The sequence below is a fragment of the Macaca fascicularis genome, chromosome 11 (assembly GCF_037993035.2).
Source record: "Macaca fascicularis isolate 582-1 chromosome 11, T2T-MFA8v1.1".
NCBI classification, from domain to species: Eukaryota; Metazoa; Chordata; class Mammalia; order Primates; family Cercopithecidae; genus Macaca; species Macaca fascicularis.
Window position 1 is genome coordinate 64,016,361 of NC_088385.1, and position 20,300 is coordinate 64,036,660.

The following is a 20,300-nucleotide window of genomic DNA, read 5'->3' on the forward strand; positions in this document are numbered from 1 at the left end:
ACTGCCTATCCTGAAGGCCCACACAGCCCCCCGCCTCAGCACTCATTATGCACCTGGGACCCCAGCCCAGCCTCTCATTTCCTTCCCTCTGGCTATTTTGCCACACCCCCCCACCCTCTGCCAGCCGGCTCCCCTCCCTCCCCCAGTGCCTGCCCGCTCCCACCACCACCAGCCCCACCCCTGCCCCTCTGCCAGCCACACATCTGGCGCCCCCCGGGAGCCACTGATTCTCTGCCTGTCACCTCAAGATCCTGGGCAGAGTGACAAAGGACCCCTGCTGCAGCTTGGAAGGCACACCCCTCCAGTCAGCATCCCCCCTTCGCCCATCAGGACCTGCTAGGAGAGGGTCCAGCAGGAGGCAGTTTTTCAAACTACCCACCTGGGAGGCAGGTGGGAAGCCCTCACCTCCGCCTGAGAGAGAGGAAGAACCAGGGACAGAGGCTGAGAACCAGGGACAGAGGCTGATACCGAATGAGAGGCAGAGACCCAGAGGTGGAGAGACAAGGGGACAGAGGCAAAGACCCAGAGACAGGGCGAGTAGTGTGCATGTGTGTGTTTGCACTTGTGTTTGTGCGAGCGCGCACATATATGTGTGTGTAACTGGAGAGAGAACAGGTGGCCTGTGACTGTAGCTAAAGAAGGAGAGATGTTGTGGGTTGGGCCCCCAGAAGACCAGGACCCTGATAATGGGCTTCTGTCCCGGACAGCCTAGGCCTTGGTGTGCCCACTGCTCCCACCCACTACTGAAGCAGCCCCCTTGCTTGGAACCTGGGCTCAGGGTTCTGGCTCAAGGCCAGAAGGACCTTCTGTCCCTTCCTGCCTCTCTGAAGACTTCTGCCCCTTCCTGCCTCTCTCCTCTCTACTCCCACCCTGGCACCCAGGTTCCTGCCTCCTCGCTTCTGCCTGTCTCCCTGGGTGTCTCTGCCTCTGCCTCATCCTCTCAGCACCCGGTCCTTTTCCTGACTCGTGTGTGTGGTTGTCACATCCCATATCTATCTGTCCATTTCTTTGTATGTGCCCCTGCTCGTCTTCTGGGCTGCCAGTGACAGCATACACCTGTGTGTGTCTCAGTGTGTGTGTCCACCTCTGTGGGTGTTTGCTTTCTGCCAAGACAAGGAGAGGGTGAGCGCACTGAGCAGCTGTCTGGATGTGCTTGTCTGGGTGCAGGTGTGCTCCTCTGTTGCTGTGCTCCTGTGTCAGGGTGCCGCTAAGTGTGTGCCTGTCTCTGTATTTCGCTCTGTGTGCCCTGTCCCCGTGAATGCATCTGCATGCATCCCTGGGGTGGGCTCTCAAGGGATGTGTCTGTCTCTCGGTCTCTTTGCTTGTCCCTATCTCTCACTGTCTAGGTGTTGGTCATACCACATCCTCAGCCACAGTCTCAGAGCATAGCAACAGCTGACAGCTGAAGCCTCCCGGGCAGGGGAGAGAGAGAGGCTGTGGGGAGGAGGGAACCGAGGAAGAAACAGAGAAGATGATGGGGACAGAGGGCTGGGGCTGGGGACAGAGACAAGGACAGAGATAGGGAAGGGGACAAGGATCTAGAAGAGCTGGTAGTGAAAGATGGGACGGCGGGAGGGAAGGAACAGAGACTGCACCAAGAGGCCGGGCAGGCAGCGCTGAGAGGGATTTCCTGCCCAGCCCTTACGTAGGGGCGCGCTGGGCCTCGTGGGGGTCAGTGGTGCGGGCGAGGGGCAAAGGTGAACAGCCGGTCTAGCCGAGGGGTCCTGAGACCGCAGAGGCGCGGTGAGGCGGGGACAGGGCGGCAGGCGCCGTTTGTCAGCCCTATTGACAGACGTGATGGGGTTTCCGTCCGTGATCAATGATTCTCATCTCCGGGCCGAATAAGCCGCGGGGCGCCCATCCATCCCCGTCAGCATCGTGCGGCGGCAGCCACCCGAGGCCCCGCCCGTCCCCACCTCGGCCCCTGCCCTGGGCCTGCCCCTATCCACCTCGGCCCTGAACAAGGCTGAGGCCCGGGGCATGGAGGGCCTCGCCGGGCCCGGCTCCGCGGCGCCCCCACTCCGGGTGCACAGGCCCGGAGCCCAGAGCCCCACGCCCTGCCCCGTTTCTCCTGGGCGCACAGACGCGGCCTCTCGGGGGCCCAGTGCCAGAGCTCCTCGACCCCCTCCGCTTCGCACCTGGGCCAGGGGCGTGTCTGGGGTGTGTCGGAGTGAAAGTCACCTTCGGTGCCCCCAGCTGGGCGGGAGGGGGCGCGCGGGGCGCGGCCGGGATTGGAGCGCCGCGGAGCCCCGCCCCCCGCCCGCGGAGTCAGACCCAACTTTCTCCCCCGCCCGCGCCCCGCCCCCAGCGCCGGCTCCGCGCCTCGCGCCTAGTCCGCGGGCCGCGCCGCCGCTCCCGCCGCTCCCGCCGCTCCCGCCGCTCCCGCAGCCGCCCTGCCGCCCGCCTGCCCGCCCAGAGCCCCGCGCCCCTAGGCCTGGCTCCGGCCTGCCCGGGACCCGCCCCGCCCGCCCCGCTCAGCCGCTAGAGAAGATGCGACTGCTCCCGGAATGGTTCCTCTTGCTCTTTGGCCCGTGGCTCCTTAAGAAGGTAAGGGTGGCAGGGTTGGGGCGCCAGCGCGGGGGTCCGGGACGCGAAGGTCCCAGTGTGCGAGGGGCTCCGTCCGCCCGCCCCGCCCCCAGCTCCGAGCGTCCCAACTTTGCGCGGCGCGGGGGACGCGGACAGACAGACTGCCGGATTCAGGACTGGCACTCTCCTAGCGCAAGTTGGCTGAGGCTTGGAGAGGGTGCCGGGCGGAGGTCCCCCTAGGAGCCGGCTTCAGGCGCGGCGGGGGAGGGGACGAAGCCCGACCCGCGAGTGCGCCAGACAGAGCGGGAGTGCGAGACAGACAGACAAGCCAGCAGGGTGTCAGCCTTGCCGTCTTTCCGCGCCAGTCTCGCTCGCCTGCCTCACTGTCTGTCTGTCCTTCCACCCATCCACCCCCGCCTTCCCATTTCTCTTCTCTGCACTTGTCACCATGCCAGGTGGGCTCCGTGTCGGGAGCATCCATGGCGCGAGCACACGCGCACACACGGACTCAGGCAGACACGGCTGAACTTGGCTACAGCCAGCCTCCCATCACATTTCCCACGGAGACACCATCTCCCCTGCACGACCTCACAGACACACCCCCCTCTCGTGCCCCACTGAAGGGGGAGGCTGGCTGTCTGGAAGGGGAGTCTCTCCTCCCGTGCCCTCCCTGCCTCCAACCCCACTCCAAGGCCTGTTTCCCTAAGGCTCTTGGGCGAAGAGCCAGAGGCTAAGGGGACTCAGACTTGATCTGCCTCCTTCCTGACTTGGAGGCTTCAACCCGCGAACATGGTGTGCTCCTATGTACTGGGTGGAGGGCGTGGGTCACCGTGTGCACCTGTGTTCATGTGTCCAGGGAAGCCAGACTTGGCTATCCAGTACTGGGGCCCAGGTTACATGTGTATACTGGTGTGGCGTGTGGTGTTGGCTTTGCATGAGTGAGTGCCAGTGCCTGCCTCACAGTGCAGCCATCTGTCTATGCCCCTGGTGTGTGCCCTCAATGGGGGGCCCAGACCCCAGACCCCCATTTTCCTTCTACCAGCCTCCCCTGCCTATGTCTTCCCTGTTTTCTGCCCCCCAACTGTGACCTCCCTAGTTTGGGGGCAGGCAGGTCATTCCCCAAACCCTCACTTTCTGTACCCCCAGCCTCTGTAGAGTCTAGAAGGGGTATATTTCTCCCCCCAACACTTGGACCTCTGCCTGCTCAGCCAAATCACACTGGGCAAACTCCAGCAGGGCAGGGGCTGCCCCAGTGAAGCTAGCGTTAGAACTCCCTGGCCCTCCCAGCCCTGCCTGGTGACCTTGAGGGGCTGGAAGGTAGGCAGAGGAGCCCCTCCATGAAAACTGCTTCCGCTAGCAGGAGCTTCTCATGGACTTGCTGCACAGGTCTGTCCTTAGTGGACTGGAGGGGTGGGGGGGTCTGTGCCCTACCACCCACCCACCCATGGATGAAGGCCTGGGGTCAAAAGGTGGTAGGTATGGCATTCCCTTGCCCCTCCTTTCCACTTCCTCCCACCTCATCTCCACTCTCCCCGGCAAATAAACTCCCCTGTGGACAGATCCGGTTTAATTTCCTTTGCCCCCTGAGGGGGAATGAAACATCTGGTGGAGACTTGAGGGAGAGTGAGCTGGAGGATATGAGCGATGGGATCTATCTGAGTGTGTGTGAGAGAGCTGCAGCTGTGGGGCCTCCGTGTTGGAGTCAACAGGGAGAGTGGATCTGCTGTTTAGTCCAGCTTATGTGCATGTGAGAATGTGTTTACGTGTGTACACACTGCAGGTGTATGGATATGTATAGCTGCATGGGGAGGTATGTGTATAGGAGTGTTTGTGTGTCCAAATACTTGTGTGTGCTTGTGTGCACTTGTGAGTGTGGTGTATTCACGTGTATTCCCTGGGGTTTCTGGTGCATCTGTGTGCTGGGGCCCATGTGTTGTCTGTATGAGTCTCTGGGGTTTGTGAGTGTGTTTCTGTGTGCTTGTGATTGTGAGTGCATTTGAGTGTGCTATGAGATTGTGAGCCTCAGGATGTGTTTATGTATCTGAGTGTGGCTTATGTGTGTGCGTGCTCAGGGGTGTCTTGGTGCCAGCACTGGGAGTGGGCAAAAGGTGAGGCTGATCCTGGGTAAGAGGTAGGTAGGGGACAGTTTACAGGGCAACTCTTTGGCAACCCCAACCATGAATGGCTGACACCTCTGCCTCTCTGGTCCTGCTTGCTCACCCTCCTCCAGGTTTCTCTCCCTTCCTCCTCGCTCCAGGCTTCCCATCTCTCAGAGCCTGGGACTCCTGGCTTCTACTGCCTCTGGGGTTCTGGCCTCTCAGCCAGGGATTCTTCAGGATCTTTCTCATACAGTCTCTGACTCCTTTCCCTCTCGGTCTCTGTCTCCCCGACCTCTTCCCAAAGCAGCTGCCTACTGGGAGAAGCAGCAGGCGATCAATAGTCACTAATCACTAATCACTAATTACTAATTACTAATTAGCTGGGGGAGGGCAGGGGCGGGGCCCTGTGGGACCTGCCAGCTCTATCCCACCTCAGGAAAGGATTAGGCCTGATTCTCTCAGAGCTGGCTGGTCGAAGCCCTTCAGCCAGCTACCCCCTCCTGCCTCCACACCCTCCTCTAGCCCCCCAGCTAATCTCTGGCTGGGCCACTTAGGCACGCACAGCCTGGGCTAGGGCCCAGAGCTGCTGGCGGGGATTTGGGGGTAATCAGGGGCCGCAGCTGGGCCAGGGGGACAGGGGAGGGCCTGCTGGGACAGCTCCCTTGGGCCAGAGCCTGCAGTGGAAGCTTCACATTCCTAATAGGAGGGGCACACGTCAGAAAGGAGAATTTAGAGTGTCAGGGTTGGGATGGGTTGAGGAGCTGGAGACCCAGGAGCGGGTGACTGGGGAAGAGGTGAGGTAATAAGGTCAGAAGCAAGGCAAAGAGGGCTCAGGGACGAGGTAATTGGAGAGAGACAACACAAACGTCTAAAGAAAGCAGGTAAGTGGGGGGACCTCACAGGGGTCAGAGATGGAGTAATTGGCAAGGAGATGGGGAACTTTGGATCTAGTCCTGCAACTCAAGATGTGTGGGATCCGTGAGGGACAGGGCAACAGAGATGGGTCAGGGTCATAGGAGAGGGGTCCTAGGGCTCAGGCGCAGGCAGGAGTCGCAGGGCGTGGGGTGGGAAGCAGCTGCCCAGTGGGGATGGGGAGCAGGGAGTGCTGCCTCGAGCGCTGGAAATTGGCGCGGCTCCCCCTCTCCTCCGCCTGCCCCTCCTCCACCTCCACCCCGCCCACTCCCCCTCCGGCTCCGGCTTCGGGAAATTACATCCCCGCTCCGCGGCTCCCCCCAACCCCCACCGCGCCCCGGAGCCGGTGCCTTTATAGGCACATTTATTGCAATAATAAAGTGAGGCGCGGGGCGGGGGGCGGGGGGCAGCCGTTCCCGCGGGGATCGCGCTGGCTCTAGGAAGCAGGGAAATAAAATAAAATAAAATAAAATAAAAATTCAGATAACGGTGAGCCTTGCGCGGCAGGCCGAGAGAAGGCAGGCAGGCGGGGTAAAGAGAGGGGGCGTCCAGCCCAAGGGCAGAGCCCACCCCACCCCACCAGCGGTCCCCGCCCCCTCATGCCGTGGTAGGGACTGGAAAGAGGTGTCTTTGCTTCAACCTGCCTGGCCCCCTCCCACAGCCTGATCCTGCCTGGTCTTTGCCTTGCCCTCTGGCTCCTCTCCTATACCTGTCCTCAGCCCCTGTCTCTGTCCCCATCTCCTGTGTCTTCCCTTGTCCCCCATTTCCCATTCCAGTCTTCCTTCGTGTCTCCCATCCCCATCTCTTGGGTCTCTGCATCCATCCCTGTTTCTGCCCAGTAACCATTCGAATCCCCCATCTCTGTTTTGCCCCCACCCTGACCCCATCCCTGCCTGTCCCCTCTCCCTATCCCTCATCCACCATTCCTGTCCCCATGCTTCTTCTTGGACTGTTCTGTAGCCCATCTTCACTCCTCTGGTCCTTACCCCATCCACATCTCTGTCTCTGCCCCACGCCTGGCCACCATTTCTGTTCTCTTTCTCATCGCTGTCCCCAGGCCTATCCTTATTGTATCCTCATCCCTGTACCCTGTATCTGGCCTGCTAGTCCCCAATCCCAGTCCCCCATCCCAGTACCCCCGCGCCGTCTCAGTCCTCACCCCAGGCTGTCCTGTCCACCCCACCTCTGTCCTCACCCACATCTCTATCCCCGGTTCCCAGCCAGACTCCACCAACCCTGACTGCGGCACCCCTGCCTCTTTCTAGGTGCAGGGGCTCAGGATGCTCTTTTCTCCCCTTCCCAGCCCAGGCCTGTACTGTCCCTTCCCCCAGCCAGATCCTGGGAGCACCCTGCCTGACCCAGGTGGCAGGGGAGAAGCAACCGACCAGTCTGGAGGCCCAGGGGAGGTGCACCCTGCAATGCGGCTGGGGGGCTGACAGCCTGATCCTCCCCCAATCTCAGCAGTGACATCCCCAAAGAGCCACTCCCTGAAGTGGAGTTTGTTGCCCCCAACAACAGGAGGCCACCTCAATTCCCCGCAGGTGCGTGGGCCCGCTGCCTCGCGGGCAAAGTGCTCCTGGTGCAGTTCCCCCTGCCCCCAACCCCGCATGGGCCTGAAAGAGCCTGTTGAACCCCCCAGCTGCTGCACACCTCCACCCCGCCCCCGCGCCGACAGCAGCGCTAGCCTCTCCCCTCCGCAAATGTCACCGCGCCCAATTAGCTTAATTAAGCCAGTTCTGGAGCAAGGGGAACCCCTCCTCGGACAACATCCTGCTCCCACCCTCAGCCATGGAGGTGGGTGACAAGAGCTCTGGGCAGAGAGGAGCTCCTTACCACCTGCCTTCCCGACTCACCCACCTCCTCCCATGTCGCTGAAGACAGACAACCTGAAGGACGGCAGGAGAACACCACAGACAGAAAGAGGGAGAAAATCAGAATCACGGGAGAAGGAAATTTGAGACAGAGACAGTGAGAAAAGAGACTGAGAGACAAAAGAGACTGAGAGAATGGGGAGAGAGAGATGGAAAAATAGCGCAAGAGGGAGAGAGAGCACGAGTAATCAAGGGAGCCAGAGGGAGGATTTTATTTTATTTTATTCCATGTTCCCATTTCTCGGCTCGTTTCCTCACAGACTCTCACCCCTCCCTGTCCGAACTCCCCCACAAGGTCGCTTCAGCCGTGCCCCCCCAACTCTTCTTTTTTATCTTGGCTGTCTACAGCAGTGGGTGGGGGCGGGAGTGCCCAAAGCCAGGGGATTTGCCAGGATCAGAGAAGCACAGACGGCACTTTGTCTGAGATCAGAGATGGGGGTGACACCCTCGCACCTCTCCTTACCCTGCTGAACCTCCTCCCCTCCCCCTGCCCCTGACTTCTACCCCCTGCCCCTGCCTGGTAGAAGTCACTGGCCTGAATCACCCCAGCCAGGTTCTGACTGGGTACAAGACACAGGGGTGCTCTGGTCTGCTGGGAGGAGATGGCTTGGAGGCATTTGGGGTCATAACATCTGACGGCAGGGGGATAGTGGGGACCTGGACGACTGGGCTTCTGGAAAGAACAACGGTTGGGTGAGATTAGGGATCGGAGTTCAAATGGCTTTCCCAGGAAACCTAACCTCCCTCCCCCAATGCCCTCTCTCAGGTTCAGGCCCTGCCCTCTGCAAGCCCACTTCTGGGACCTCTTCTCCCTCCCACTGTACCCTGGGGACTCCTCCCTCCACCCCCTCTAAGGCCCACCCTCCAGGTGTTAGCTGCCGGCTTAAGCCTGTCTGTGGGAGTCAATCATTCTTGCCACCCCCGCCCCCTCACCTGGGCTGGGAGGAGGGATGGATGGAAGGGGGAATGAGGGGGGCGATAAATATGTATGATGAGCGGGTGGCGGCAGCATTAATAACCCGGGATCGCAGCGCGGCGGGGACGGATCAGGATCAGGCGGTGGAGATTCTAGCCCAGCAGCTTGGCTCTGCTATTCCTGTCCCCAGTGACACTGAGTGTGTACACATGGGTGTGGGCAAACAGAGGGGGGCACCCATGCTTCCTGGCCTCCTTACGTACCCACAGCACAGCCTGCGGGCCAGTGTGGGACACCTCCCCAGAGACCACTCAGATATAATTGACATGCATATATGTTGTCCCCATCAGAACACAGCGAGATCACACTTGTTCTGTGACTACGGATACACCCCCTTTAGAAAGAGCTTGATACTTGGGCAGAGGATGACAGGGGCTTACACAGGAAAGGTGACACCTCCAGACAACCACATATAGCTACCCTCAGACCGCTATACACAGCCATACAGCCAACCCAGACACACAACCACACCAGCCACACAGACACCACTCCACAAATTGACACACACACAGCCAATCCAGGCACATACACATAGTCACCACCGATTTACACAACAGACATGCAGCCATGACAAGCAGCCACACACACACAGGCTCCTCAGACTCATATCCATGGGCACCCAGACACACAGCCACCACAGCCACACACACACATGTACAGACCACACGCACACAACCATTTGGGGCTAACAGAGACACAAGAACCCCAGGTTGACACACACGGTACTGCTTCCCCCCACGGGACCTGTGCACAGTCAGGGCCACAGCACACGGCGGTGGCGGTTAGCTCAGGCTGACTGACACACTCTGACATGCAGCTCCTCTCTCGCCTGCTCCCCTCGCTGGAGCGGCATCTCCATATTTCTTCCTCTTGCTTCCTTTCTGTCTCCTTCACTCCCAGCCACCCCCACTCACCCCTGCCCCAGATAATTGATGGCCTGGGCCTGGCCCGGCGGCTCCTGCCTCTCTATCCATCTTGTCCTCGAGCCCCTGCTGTCTCTGAGATCAGTGGCCACCTGAGATACACAGAACGGGTGGGAGCAGGAGGGGGGTCCTCAGCCCCCTTGGAGCCCAGGGAAAGAATGACCAGGCGGCCTCCACCAGAGTGGAGTGCTGGGGACTGGGAGGTATACCTAGGCTTTCCTCCTCTGCTCAACTGGTTCCCAGCACTCACTCCTTGCAGGCCATTTGGGGCTGAGGCCCAGGTGGGGGCTTTCGTCTCTGAGGTCTTGGAGCCTCTTTCTTTTTATTTTCTTTTCTTTTTTTTAAAGGGAGTCTCGCTCTGTCGCCCAGGCTGGGGTGCAGTGGTGCGATCTAGGCTCACTCCAACCTCCACCTATCGGGTTCCAGCGATTCTTCCACCTCAGCCTCCCGCCGCCTAATTTTAGTAGAGATGAGGGTTCTCCATGTTGGCCAGGCTGGTCTCGAACTCCTGACCTCAGGCGATCTGCCCACCTCGGCCCCCCAAAATGCTGGGATTACAGGTACGAGTCACCGCGAGTGCCGGCCTGGAGCCTCTTTCTTGATGCTGGATGTTAACTGGTCACAGCCTCTCTGGCTCAGTTTGCTCAAAGTCCAGTCCCTCCCTGGCTCATTACTGGAACCAACCAGGGGCCGGGCCAAGAAAGATAAGCCAGGATCCAGAGCTCCACTCCCTACTCACGTTCACACTGGCTTTGGGTTTTTGGCCCTCATTGGAGCTCTGTGGGCACAGGAGGATTCTTGACGTCATTTCACAGATGTACAAACTGAGGCCCACATAAATGAAGTGACTGGGCCAAGACCACATGACTTGAAAGGGCTGCAGGTCTCCTCCAAAGCACATTCTCTGCCCCCTGCGGGACTGTGTGGTTCCATTTGGTCTCCTAGCGGCTGTGGAAAGGGGCTGGTGTGATAGGGCTCTGGTGGGATGGCGGGGGACAACCCCAGCGTCTCTCTCTCCTCTTTCTTCGTGCACAGGCGGTCAATGCCCAGATACCAGAGTCCGGAAGGCCCCAGTACCTGGAGCTGCGCCCCGCCGCGGCCGGAGCGGGCGCCCCCGGCCAGCAGCTCCCAGCGCTAAGGTCTTCCGACGGCCTAGGCGCCGGTCGCGCCTGGAGCTGGGCCTGGCCGACCAACCACACTGCGGCGCTGGCCCAAGCAGGGGCAGCCGGGGCGTTGCCCGCGCAGCGCACCAAGAGGAAGCCGTCCATCAAGGCGGCCCGCGCCAAAAAGATCTTCGGCTGGGGGGACTTCTACTTTCGGGTGCATACCCTCAAGTTTTCACTGCTGGTGACCGGCAAGATTGTGGACCATGTGAATGGTACCTTCAGTGTGTATTTCCGCCACAACTCGTCCAGCCTGGGCAACCTCAGTGTCAGCATCGTGCCGCCCTCCAAGCGTGTCGAGTTCGGGGGAGTCTGGCTGCCCGGGCCTGTCCCCCACCCTCTGCAGTCTACGCTCGCCCTGGAGGGGGTGCTTCCTGGGCTGGGGCCCCCGCTGGGGATGGCAGCAGCAGCGGCAGGGCCGGGCTCCTTCGGGGGCGCACTGGCAGGGCCGCTTGGGGGCGCGTTGGGAGTGCCTGGGGCCAAAGAGTCGCGCGCTTTCAATTGCCACGTGGAGTATGAGAAGACAAACCGCGCGCGCAAGCACCGCCCGTGCTTGTACGACCCATCGCAGGTGTGCTTCACCGAGCACACGCAGAGCCAGGCCGCCTGGCTCTGTGCCAAGCCCTTCAAAGTCATCTGTATCTTCGTCTCTTTCCTCAGCTTTGACTACAAACTGGTGCAGAAGGTGTGCCCAGACTATAACTTCCAGAGTGAGCACCCCTACTTTGGATAGCGCCCCTCCCCAGCCCCAGCCCCGAGCCTCGTGCCAAATCCCCAGCCTCACTAGGTGGGACCCCCTTCCCAGTGTTCTGCCGCTCCTGTGGCCATGTCGCCCACTCCTTCCACTCTGGGGGCGGAGGGGAACGGCCCTCTCGGGACCCTCAGCTAACGTGGGTGCCCTTTTCCTTATGCGGAGTGCCCCTGAGGCTGGGGTAGCCCCCTCCAATGCACCCCAAAGTGAAAGGGGTAAGAGTGCAGCCCCAGAATAGGTGGGGCTTGGAGGTGGTCCCAATGTCCCCTAGGTCCACAGTGGGTCCCCTTTTCACCCTTAGCGCTAGGTTGCACACTCCCTTTCCCCGCAGCTTTAATAACTCCTGGCCTGGCACCCTCACCCCACCCTGACTTTCCTATCCCCCAGCGCTTGTCCTGCTCCACCCTGCCCCGCCTAAGACTGTAAAGGCCTAAAAACCTCAGCCTGTCCTCCCACCTTTCTGCCTGCCATATGCCTGTCCCCTTTTCCTCCAAACCCCATTAGGGTACCGGAAGCAGAACCCCTGGGCTGAGGCGCTGGCCCCGGCCCCTGCCCGCCCCTTTCCAGTCCCTGCAGTCCAGCTCCACCTGCCCTCTCCTGCTGCTTCCTCTCTGTGATATTTTTTTCTACGCCAAAACAGACGGGAAAGGGAACAAAATAAAGTGAAATCCAATACACGCCTGTGTGAGACCTTTGTAGGGAGTGGGGAGGTGGTGTGGGGTTTCTCTCTGTTAGAGAGCCAGGGCCTTCTCCCTCAGCGGCTTCTGGGGAAACCAAGGCAAAGACTGACAGAGCTAGCACCTTGGAAGTCACCAAAGACCGGATCAAAAAGAGCTGAGGGTTACCCTCGGGGTAGGAGCCCCGCCTGAGGTTGGGATTCTCCTCCAGAGGTGGGCGAAGGGAAGCTGCAGCAAGTGGAATGCAGATGAGACCTGAGTGGGGCTCACCAGCGGATGATTTGGGGAAGGAGGTGTAAGACCTTGAATGGGATGGAGATGCAGGGACAGTGTAAGCAGAGCGCTGACAACCTGCTAAGCTCCACGGGGCCGGCGGAGGTGGTGGCAGGTTGGGAGGGAGGGGGAACGGTGTTTGCGGCATCTGGAGTCATCGATCTTCCTTTTCCTTCCTAATTTCGTGGGCGCTGAGTTTGCAGACGGAGGAGGTGGGGAGGGAGCTTTGGGATGAGGGGGTGGGGGAAGGGACCAGCGCGGGTTTGGAGGGCGGGGCCCGTGGCTGCTACTTGCCACTAGCAAACACGGCCCCCTTTAGCCAGCTGCCCACCCTCCCCCAACCCGCGCCTCCGGCTCCCTCCTGCAGCCGAGGCTGCTAATTTTATCCGCCCCCCCGACCCTGGCCTGGGCGTTAATTGGCTGCGGCTTCATTAGCGGTTCTCAGCTCAGCCGCCCCCCTCCCCTTGGGACCCCTGGCTGGAGGAGGGAGGGGGAGCGGTGCCGACAAGCTGAGGCACCCAGAAACTCATCTTCGCCTTGATTCCGGGGTCAGGGTGCCCACTGGAAGGGCAGTGTTCCCCAGGGGCTTGCCCACTGGCTCCAGCCTGAAACTGAGTCAGACACAGGTCTGACCCAGACATATCTGGGAGTGAAAAGTCAGTAAGCAGAAAATAAATATCTGCTGGCTGGATGGCTGAATAACAGGGTCAACCGAAAGAGGAGGGAGATCGGGAATGATTCTGCATCCGAGATTGGCCAAAAGCAGAAGAACCCGGAAGTCTTCTAACACCAGGCTTATTGCTGGAAACACCTGAGAAAAGCTGAGCCTAGAGTGGCAGGGAAGGAGGTTCCGGCTAAGGGGAGATTTCTAAGGGCTGGTATGAGAGCCAGGTGGGAATGGCTGGAATTAACAAATTAGCCCATCTGGGCCTTAGTTTCCTCACTTGTGAAGCCACAGTAAAATAGTGTGTGGTGGGGATTCAATGAGGCTTTTCCTGTGAACATGTCGCTGTGCTGGATTGTCCTCCCCTCTTCCTCTGCCTCCTCCTCCTCTTCCTCATACATCTGGACATCTGAGAGCAGAGTTAGGTGTCCCTGCCTGTCATTGCACTTGTCACACGTTGTTACCTGTTCACCTGTTGGTATCCTAGCAGCCAGTGAGCTCTTCATATATCTCCAGGGCTATGGAATGCCTGGCATAAAGAGCTCAATATGTCTGTTGAATGAATGAATAACATTGCTACATAAGGCAATGATTCGCAAAACCACTTTTTATCAGGCTGGTCCAAGTGCAGTGATGTTTACAACTAATTGATCACAATCAGTTACAGGTTTCTTTGTTCCTTCTTCACTCCCACTGCTTCACTTGACTGGCCTTTAAAAAACAATTTTTTTGGCAAGGCGCGGTGGTTCACGCCTGTAATCCCAGCACTTTGGGAGGCCGAGGCAGGCAGATCACCTGAGGTCAGGAGTTCAAGATCAGCCTGGCCAACATGGTGAAACCCTGTCTCTACTAAAAAATATAAAAATTAGCCAGACATGGTGGTGGGCACCTGTAATCCCAGCTACTTAGGAGGCTGAGGTAGGGAGAATTGTTTGAACCCAGAGGCAGAGGTTGAAGTGAGTGAAGATCATGCCACTGTACTCCAGCCTGGGTGACGGAGTGAGACTCTTTCTCAAAAAAGAAAACAAAAAAAATTTTTTTTTTTTTTTTTTTTTTTAAGACAGTCTTGCTCTCTCACTCAGGCTGGAGTGCAGTGGCTTGATCATGGCTCACCTTGAACTCCTGGGCTCAAGTGACCCTCCTGCCTCAACCTTCCCAGTAGCTGGGACTGCATGCACATACCACCATGCCTAGCTAATTTTAAATTTTTTCTTTTGTAGAGATGGGTCCTCACTATGTTGACCAGGCTGGTTTAGAACTCCTGGCCTCAAGAGATCCTCCTGCCTCAGCCTCCCAAAGTGCTGGGATTACAGGCATGAGCCACCATGCCCGGCCAAAAACATTTTTTAATTAAAAAAAAAAAAAAAAAAAAAAAAAACTTGGCTAATCAGAACCACTGAGGAGAGGTTTACTTGTGTGACAGCATAAGTGGGCAAATGTCTACTCTTTGAGATCCATTGAATTAGAACCTCTGAAAACAGACCCCACACACATATTTATATCATATTTTCCAACCCATTCTGTTGCCAAGGTTTGGGAACCTACTCCTGGAAGGGTCGATGAATTCCACTCCCAAGGGTTTCCTCCAGATGAAGTCAGGCTAAAAGGAAGATCCCTTCCATTCTCAAAGATCTATAGCCCTGGGGAAAAAAGCAGAGACCACTTACTCCTGGGACATCAAGAGATGGACAGGTAACAAAATGGGACAAGTGAACAACAGGAGGGGCACCTTCCTCTGCTCCCAGATGTCTGAGGAGAAAGAGGAGATGCCATGTAGGAGGCAGGTCTGTGGATCAGAGGAAGAGGGGAGGACAATCCGTCACAGCGCATGTTCACAGGAAAAGCCTCATTGAATCCTCACCACACAGTATTTTCTTGTGGCTTTACCAGGGAGGAAACTGAAGCCCACATAGGCTAATGCACTAGTCCCAGAGCTGGAACTTGAAGTCAGGTCTCCGACCTTTCTAAACCATGGTGCTTTCCAGTGCGCCATAGCTCTCTATCTTGTGTGGGGGTCCAGATCTCCTGGAGTCTAATAATGCTAGCTAGATATTCAGTAGGCACCCAATAAACGTTTGTCTTGACAACAAACAGAGGGAAAACAAACCCTGAAAACTTCAGGACAGTAAGGAGAGGGGCCGGCACTGGACCTCGGGTTGTTTTGTTTTTTGTTTTTTTCCAGGCAAGGGCCTCTAACCCTGGGGCTGCAGACGAGAATTGTAGAGAAAAAAAAGCGGGGAGGCTGAGAACTACAATTCCCAAAAGGCCACAAAGGCGCCACCATTACGCATGCGTAGGTCCCTCCCCTTAGCCTTGGAGTCTCAGCGCGCTCTTCTCGCGCATGCGTTCTCCGAACGGTCTTCTTCCGACAGCTTGGTCCCCTAGACCAGAGTTGGTGGCTGGACCTCCTGCGACTTCCGAGTTGCGATGCTGTACTTCTCTTTGTTCTGGGCGGCTCGGGTAAGAATGGGGCTCCAGATGCTGGGTAATCAGTGGAAAGGAAGCTCTTCTCCTACCTTAGTTACTAGTCACAAACTCTGGGGTTCTCTTGGCTTTTCCACGCACGTGGACTGGGGCCTCAGGGAGCGGACGTGTAACTAGGGAATCCCCAAGACCCGTGGGCGCGCGCAGGGTTAACTGCGAGCCTGTCCTCATTCTGGCGATCAGACGCCCAGGGCCTCGTGACCGCCCATTTCACGTGGCATTAGGGGAGAGGACAGCCCCGGATGCCCCGCGGACCCCGTGCTGGCGAATGAGTGGAGTTCTAGGCCTGGCCTCACAAGCTGAGCCTTTTCGGCCAGCTCTGAGCCCTGCAGATGATGCAACCGAGCCTCACTGCTTGCATCAGACAGGGGTCCCGGCGGCAGTGAGGGCTGGAAGGAGGTGGAACGGGTAGGGGGCTAAGTAAGGGGAAAGGGTATTGGCTTACTCTCGGGCAGATCCCCACCCCCACCACTCCCACACAGCTCTTCCCCAGGGACTGCTAAAGGTCTACCCTCCCACCTCCATTGCTCTACAGCCTGTGGCCTCAGCCCTTGCCAACTCTGCTTCTCCCCACGCTGACTAGGGTATCAGTTTATGGTGCCCTGCAGGAAGACCTTCTTGTTCCTGTGGGTTGGAAGGTTCTGGAATCTCAGTGGCCCTCTCTGGAGTTAGGGAGACATAGGCTTTTGGAGGACAAACTTTGCCAAGTGGTTCATGGAGTGAGCTGGTGGGAGATTTCTGAGGTGCGGTGCAGTGAATGGAACAAATCAGAACCACCCCCTGGACGTTGGCCTCAAGCTTGGCTCCAAAACTGGCTTTCGAAGGTGGAGGTGGGGGTAGTTAGAACTGAAACAGGCTGGCTGGACAACTGGCTGCAAGGTGTGGCCTTACAAGCATGAGTGAGGGTGGCTGGGAGACGATTCGTCCAGACTGTTGTGATTTCACCCTGACTTTTCCTGCCTCTAGCCTCTGCAGAGATGGGGGCAGCTGGTCAGGATGGCCATTCGGGCTCAGCACAGCAAGGCAGCCCAGACTCAGACTGGGGAAGCAAACAGGGGCTGGACAGGCCAGGAGAGCCTGTCGGACAGTGATCCTGAGATGTGGGAGTTGCTGCAGAGGGAGAAGGACAGGCAGTGTCGTGGCCTGGAGCTCATTGCCTCAGAGGTGGGACCTGGGGAGATGGGCAGGGGTTGGGCCACCATGGGTACAGAAAGTAACAAAGTTATCTTAACTGATATTTCTCCAAAACCCCTTTTCACACTCAGGACCTTTCTTTGGGCTTTATCTTCCTTTCTTATCTCTCTGAAGCAAAGGTAGGGCAAGTCCAGTTTATGGGGTTAGGGCATTAGGGAGCCTCCCGGGTCCCTACAGTCTCATCTGATCCCTTCCTTCCTTCCTTCTGTAAGGAAGGAGGAGCCTAGAAGCACAAGTTTGAGTGGGTAGGTGGCACTGAGGGGCCACCGCTCATGGCAGCTGGGTTTCTGAGAATGCTGCCTCTGGCTTTGCCCCAGGCCTGGTGCTGAGTGAATGGAGCTTTCTGCAGGGAGTATCCCCGCTTTCAGCTCTGGCTCTGGCAGGGAGGGACTGTGGGAGTCCAGGGGAAGGGTCTCAATACCTTCTGACATTGCCCCCCACCACCCCAGAACTTCTGCAGCCGAGCTGCGCTGGAGGCCCTGGGGTCCTGTCTGAACAACAAGTACTCGGAGGGTTATCCTGGCAAGAGGTGAGGGCTGCAGGGCAGTGTCAGGGATGGTGCTCCCAGTGGGGGAACCCACCTGTACCTTCCCAGTGTTCATTGAGGAGTGAACTTCCCAGTCCTTTGCTGCTGGTTGAGAGTCCTTTCTCTGCGCCCTCATTACCCCTCTCCCACGGCAGATATTATGGGGGAGCAGAGGTGGTGGATGAAATTGAGCTGCTGTGCCAGCGCCGGGCCTTGGAAGCCTTTGACCTGGATCCTGCACAGTGGGGAGTCAATGTCCAGCCCTACTCTGGGTCCCCAGCCAACCTGGCTGTCTATACAGCCCTTCTGCAACCTCATGACCGGATCATGGGGCTGGACCTGCCCGATGGGGGCCAGTGAGTATGGATGGGCAGGCTGATGGTCTTGGCGGGCAGGATTGGTGTGGGAAAGGAGTTATTTATTGAATACCTACTGTGGACCATACAGATGGAACAGGCCTTGCCCTGTCCTGCATGTCACAGTGGATGAGGAAGATAAGATCCCAGTTACAGTGCCTACCACAGAGTGGACAGAGCAGTGAGGCAGTGTATGCTAGGACTGGTGTTCTGGGGACAGAGAACTGTGGAGTTGAAGGGAGCGGTTAAGTCTGGGAGTCCTTCCACCCAGGCCTCCTTACTTCCTCTCACTTCCCAGTCTCACCCACGGCTACATGTCTGACGTCAAGCGGATATCAGCCACGTCCATCTTCTTCGAGTCTATGCCCTATAAGCTCAATGTGAGTGCTCCAGGGTGTGGGGAGGGGCTCTTAGCCCTGGTGGGGGTCCTCTCCTGGAGAAGCTGAGGGACTGAAGTGCTGGGCTGTCCTTAGGGTCAAGGAGGAGAGTGAGCTGCCCTGCTTCCTTCTCAGGGCTTTAGCTGTTTGTGTGTCTGTCCAGCCCAAAACTGGCCTCATTGACTATGACCAGCTGGCACTGACTGCTCGACTTTTCCGACCGCGGCTCATCATAGCTGGCACCAGTGCCTATGCTCGCCTCATTGACTATGCCCGCATGAGAGAGGTTGGTGGGGGGCTGGAGACTGGGCACCTCCCCAGGGGGTGGTGAGGAGGTGTGAGAGGAGGGCAGCCTTGGGCAGGCCTCTCCAGGCCCTCCCCAGGCTGAGGCCTTGCCTCCGTACCTGCCCAGGTGTGTGATGAAGTCAAAGCACACCTGCTGGCAGACATGGCTCACATCAGTGGCCTGGTGGCTGCCAAGGTGATTCCCTCGCCTTTCAAGCACGCGGACATCGTCACCACCACTACTCACAAGACTCTTCGAGGGGCCAGGTCAGGCTCCCTGAGGTCGGGCCTTGCCTTTCCCTGCCTTCAGGCCTATTCCTGGGGCACTGTTGGCCTGGACCTGAGAGGAATTCATTCCCACCTGCAGCCCTTAAGATTCCTACCCAGTCTGTGACAGTTCTCCTTCTCTTGCCCATGGTAGCTATGCTCTGGCAGGGGGTTTGGGGATGGGATTGAGGGACTGATTCCCTTTACCACTGGAACCCAGTGTACCTAGCCCATGTGAGGTGTGCCCTTGGGGCCCAGGTCCACCAGCTTCCTCTGCCTTCTCTGTGCCTTGTCCTTCTTTTCAGCTTAGACTCTGACCACCCACCTCTCACACAGGTCAGGGCTCATCTTTTACCGGAAAGGGGTGAAGGCTGTGGACCCCAAGACTGGCCGGGAGATCCCTTACACATTTGAGGACCGAATCAACTTTGCTGTGTTCCCATCCCTGCAGGGGGGCCCCCACAATCATGCCATTGCTGCAGTAGCTGTGGCCCTAAAGCAGGTTGGGCATCCTGTCCCTGTAGGGTGTCGGGGGGCAATGGCCTGGAGGCTTAGATCCTGCACCTTGCTAACTGATGCTGGGGCTGATGGAAGGGAAATGCCAGGATGGAAGGGGTCAAGGCTGGGGTCACAGAGCTATGCCAAGGGTGCAGGGCCAGAGGGTAGTGCAGGGCTTGGGTCCAGGCCTAGGGTCACAGCTGCTACTGTCTCATCTCCAGGCTTGCACCCCCATGTTCCGGGAGTACTCCCTGCAGGTTCTGAAGAATGCTCGGGCCATGGCGGATGCCCTGCTAGAGCGAGGCTACTCACTAGTATCGGGTGAGCCAGCAGGGGATGGGTGAGGGCCTCTGTAGCTTCAGGCAGAGGCCCAGGAGACTCACCACTCCCCATTTCTTACCCACCTTAGGTGGTACTGACAATCACCTGGTGCTGGTGGACCTGCGGCCCAAGGGCCTGGATGGAGCTCGGGCTGAGCGGGTGCTGGAGCTTGTATCCATCACTGCCAACAAGAACACCTGTCCTGGAGACCGAAGTGCCATCACACCGGGGGGCCTGCGGCTTGGTGAGACCTGGGGTTCGAGGAGGGAAGGGGCTCCCATGCTGGATGACTGCTGGGTGACCTTGAGCTATGCTCATCCCTCTCCTTGTGCCTCGTTCCAGGGGCCCCGGCCTTGACTTCTCGACAGTTCCGTGAGGATGACTTCCGGAGAGTTGTGGACTTTATAGATGAAGGGGTCAACATTGGCTTAGAGGTGAAGACTAAGACTGGTGAGTGAGCAAGAAGGAACCTGGGGCCAGCCAGTTCTCACTCACTGTCTGCTCCCTCCCCGAGCTGATCTCGCTGCCTTCCCTAGAGCTCTGACCACTTGTTTCCTCACCCTCTCTCTCTAGCCAAGCTCCAGGATTTCAAATCCTTCCTGCTCAAGGACTCAGAAACAAGTCAGCGTCTGGCCGACCTCAGGCAACGGGTGGAGCAGTTTGCCAGGGGCTTCCCCATGCCTGGTTTTGATGAGCATTGAAGGCACCTGGGAAATGAGGCCCACAGGCTGGAAGTTACTCTCCCTCCCCCTACCTGGGCCAGTGGAATAGAAAGCCTTTCTATTTTTTGGTGGGGGAGGGAAGACCTCTCACCTAGGGCAAGAGCCAGGTATAGTCCCCCTTCCCAGAATTTGTAACTGAGAAGATCTTTCCTTTTCCCTTTTTCAGTAACAAGACTTAGAAGGAGGGCCCAGGCACTTTCTGTTTGAACCCCCTGTCAGGATCACAGTGTCAGAGATGCGTGCTCCTTCTTGGGGAAGTTGGGGAGTGCCCTTCAGAGCCAGTGGCAGGCAGGGGTGGGTAGGCACCCTCCTTCCTGTTTTTATCTAATAAAATACCAACCTGCCCTGAGTTTCCATTACTGTGGGTGGGGTCCTCTGGGCCAAACAGTGATTTGTCTCTTTCAATGTGTACACTCCTCCCCTCCCACCACCTCT

The 20,300-nt window shown here is 58.1% G+C and overlaps 2 protein-coding genes across 17 annotated transcripts; both read left to right on the forward strand.

Annotated features, from left to right (window-relative positions):
• The first annotated feature begins 2,331 nt into the window (after positions 1 to 2,331).
• On the forward strand, positions 2,332 to 11,898 carry NXPH4 (neurexophilin 4). 2 transcript variants are annotated; one of them, XM_005571295.4, is made up of 2 exons: positions 2,332 to 2,547; positions 10,343 to 11,898. In XM_005571295.4, exons 1-2 carry the CDS (start codon positions 2,491 to 2,493, stop codon positions 11,201 to 11,203), a joined length of 918 nt encoding a protein of 305 aa, XP_005571352.3. In that variant the 5' UTR covers positions 2,332 to 2,490; the 3' UTR covers positions 11,204 to 11,898. The 2 variants fall into 2 exon arrangements, with proteins under 2 accessions (XP_005571352.3, XP_065380507.1); XM_065524435.2 differs by lacking the exon at positions 2,332 to 2,547 and adding an exon at positions 9,619 to 9,867.
• Positions 11,899 to 15,150: 3,252 nt separating this feature from the next.
• On the forward strand, positions 15,151 to 20,209 carry SHMT2 (serine hydroxymethyltransferase 2). 15 transcript variants are annotated; one of them, XM_065524476.2, is made up of 12 exons: positions 15,195 to 15,295; positions 16,286 to 16,483; positions 16,963 to 17,042; positions 17,195 to 17,395; positions 17,694 to 17,775; positions 17,869 to 18,058; positions 18,185 to 18,324; positions 18,661 to 18,826; positions 19,044 to 19,143; positions 19,232 to 19,387; positions 19,486 to 19,593; positions 19,717 to 20,209. In XM_065524476.2, exons 4-12 carry the CDS (start codon positions 17,200 to 17,202, stop codon positions 19,842 to 19,844), a joined length of 1,266 nt encoding a protein of 421 aa, XP_065380548.1. In that variant the 5' UTR covers positions 15,195 to 15,295; positions 16,286 to 16,483; positions 16,963 to 17,042; positions 17,195 to 17,199; the 3' UTR covers positions 19,845 to 20,209. The 15 variants fall into 15 exon arrangements, with proteins under 15 accessions (XP_005571354.1, XP_073863365.1, XP_065380548.1 ...); XM_065524479.2 differs by having other exon boundaries at positions 17,908 to 18,058; XM_005571298.5 differs by having other exon boundaries at positions 17,936 to 18,058.
• The last annotated feature ends 91 nt before the right edge of the window (positions 20,210 to 20,300 follow it).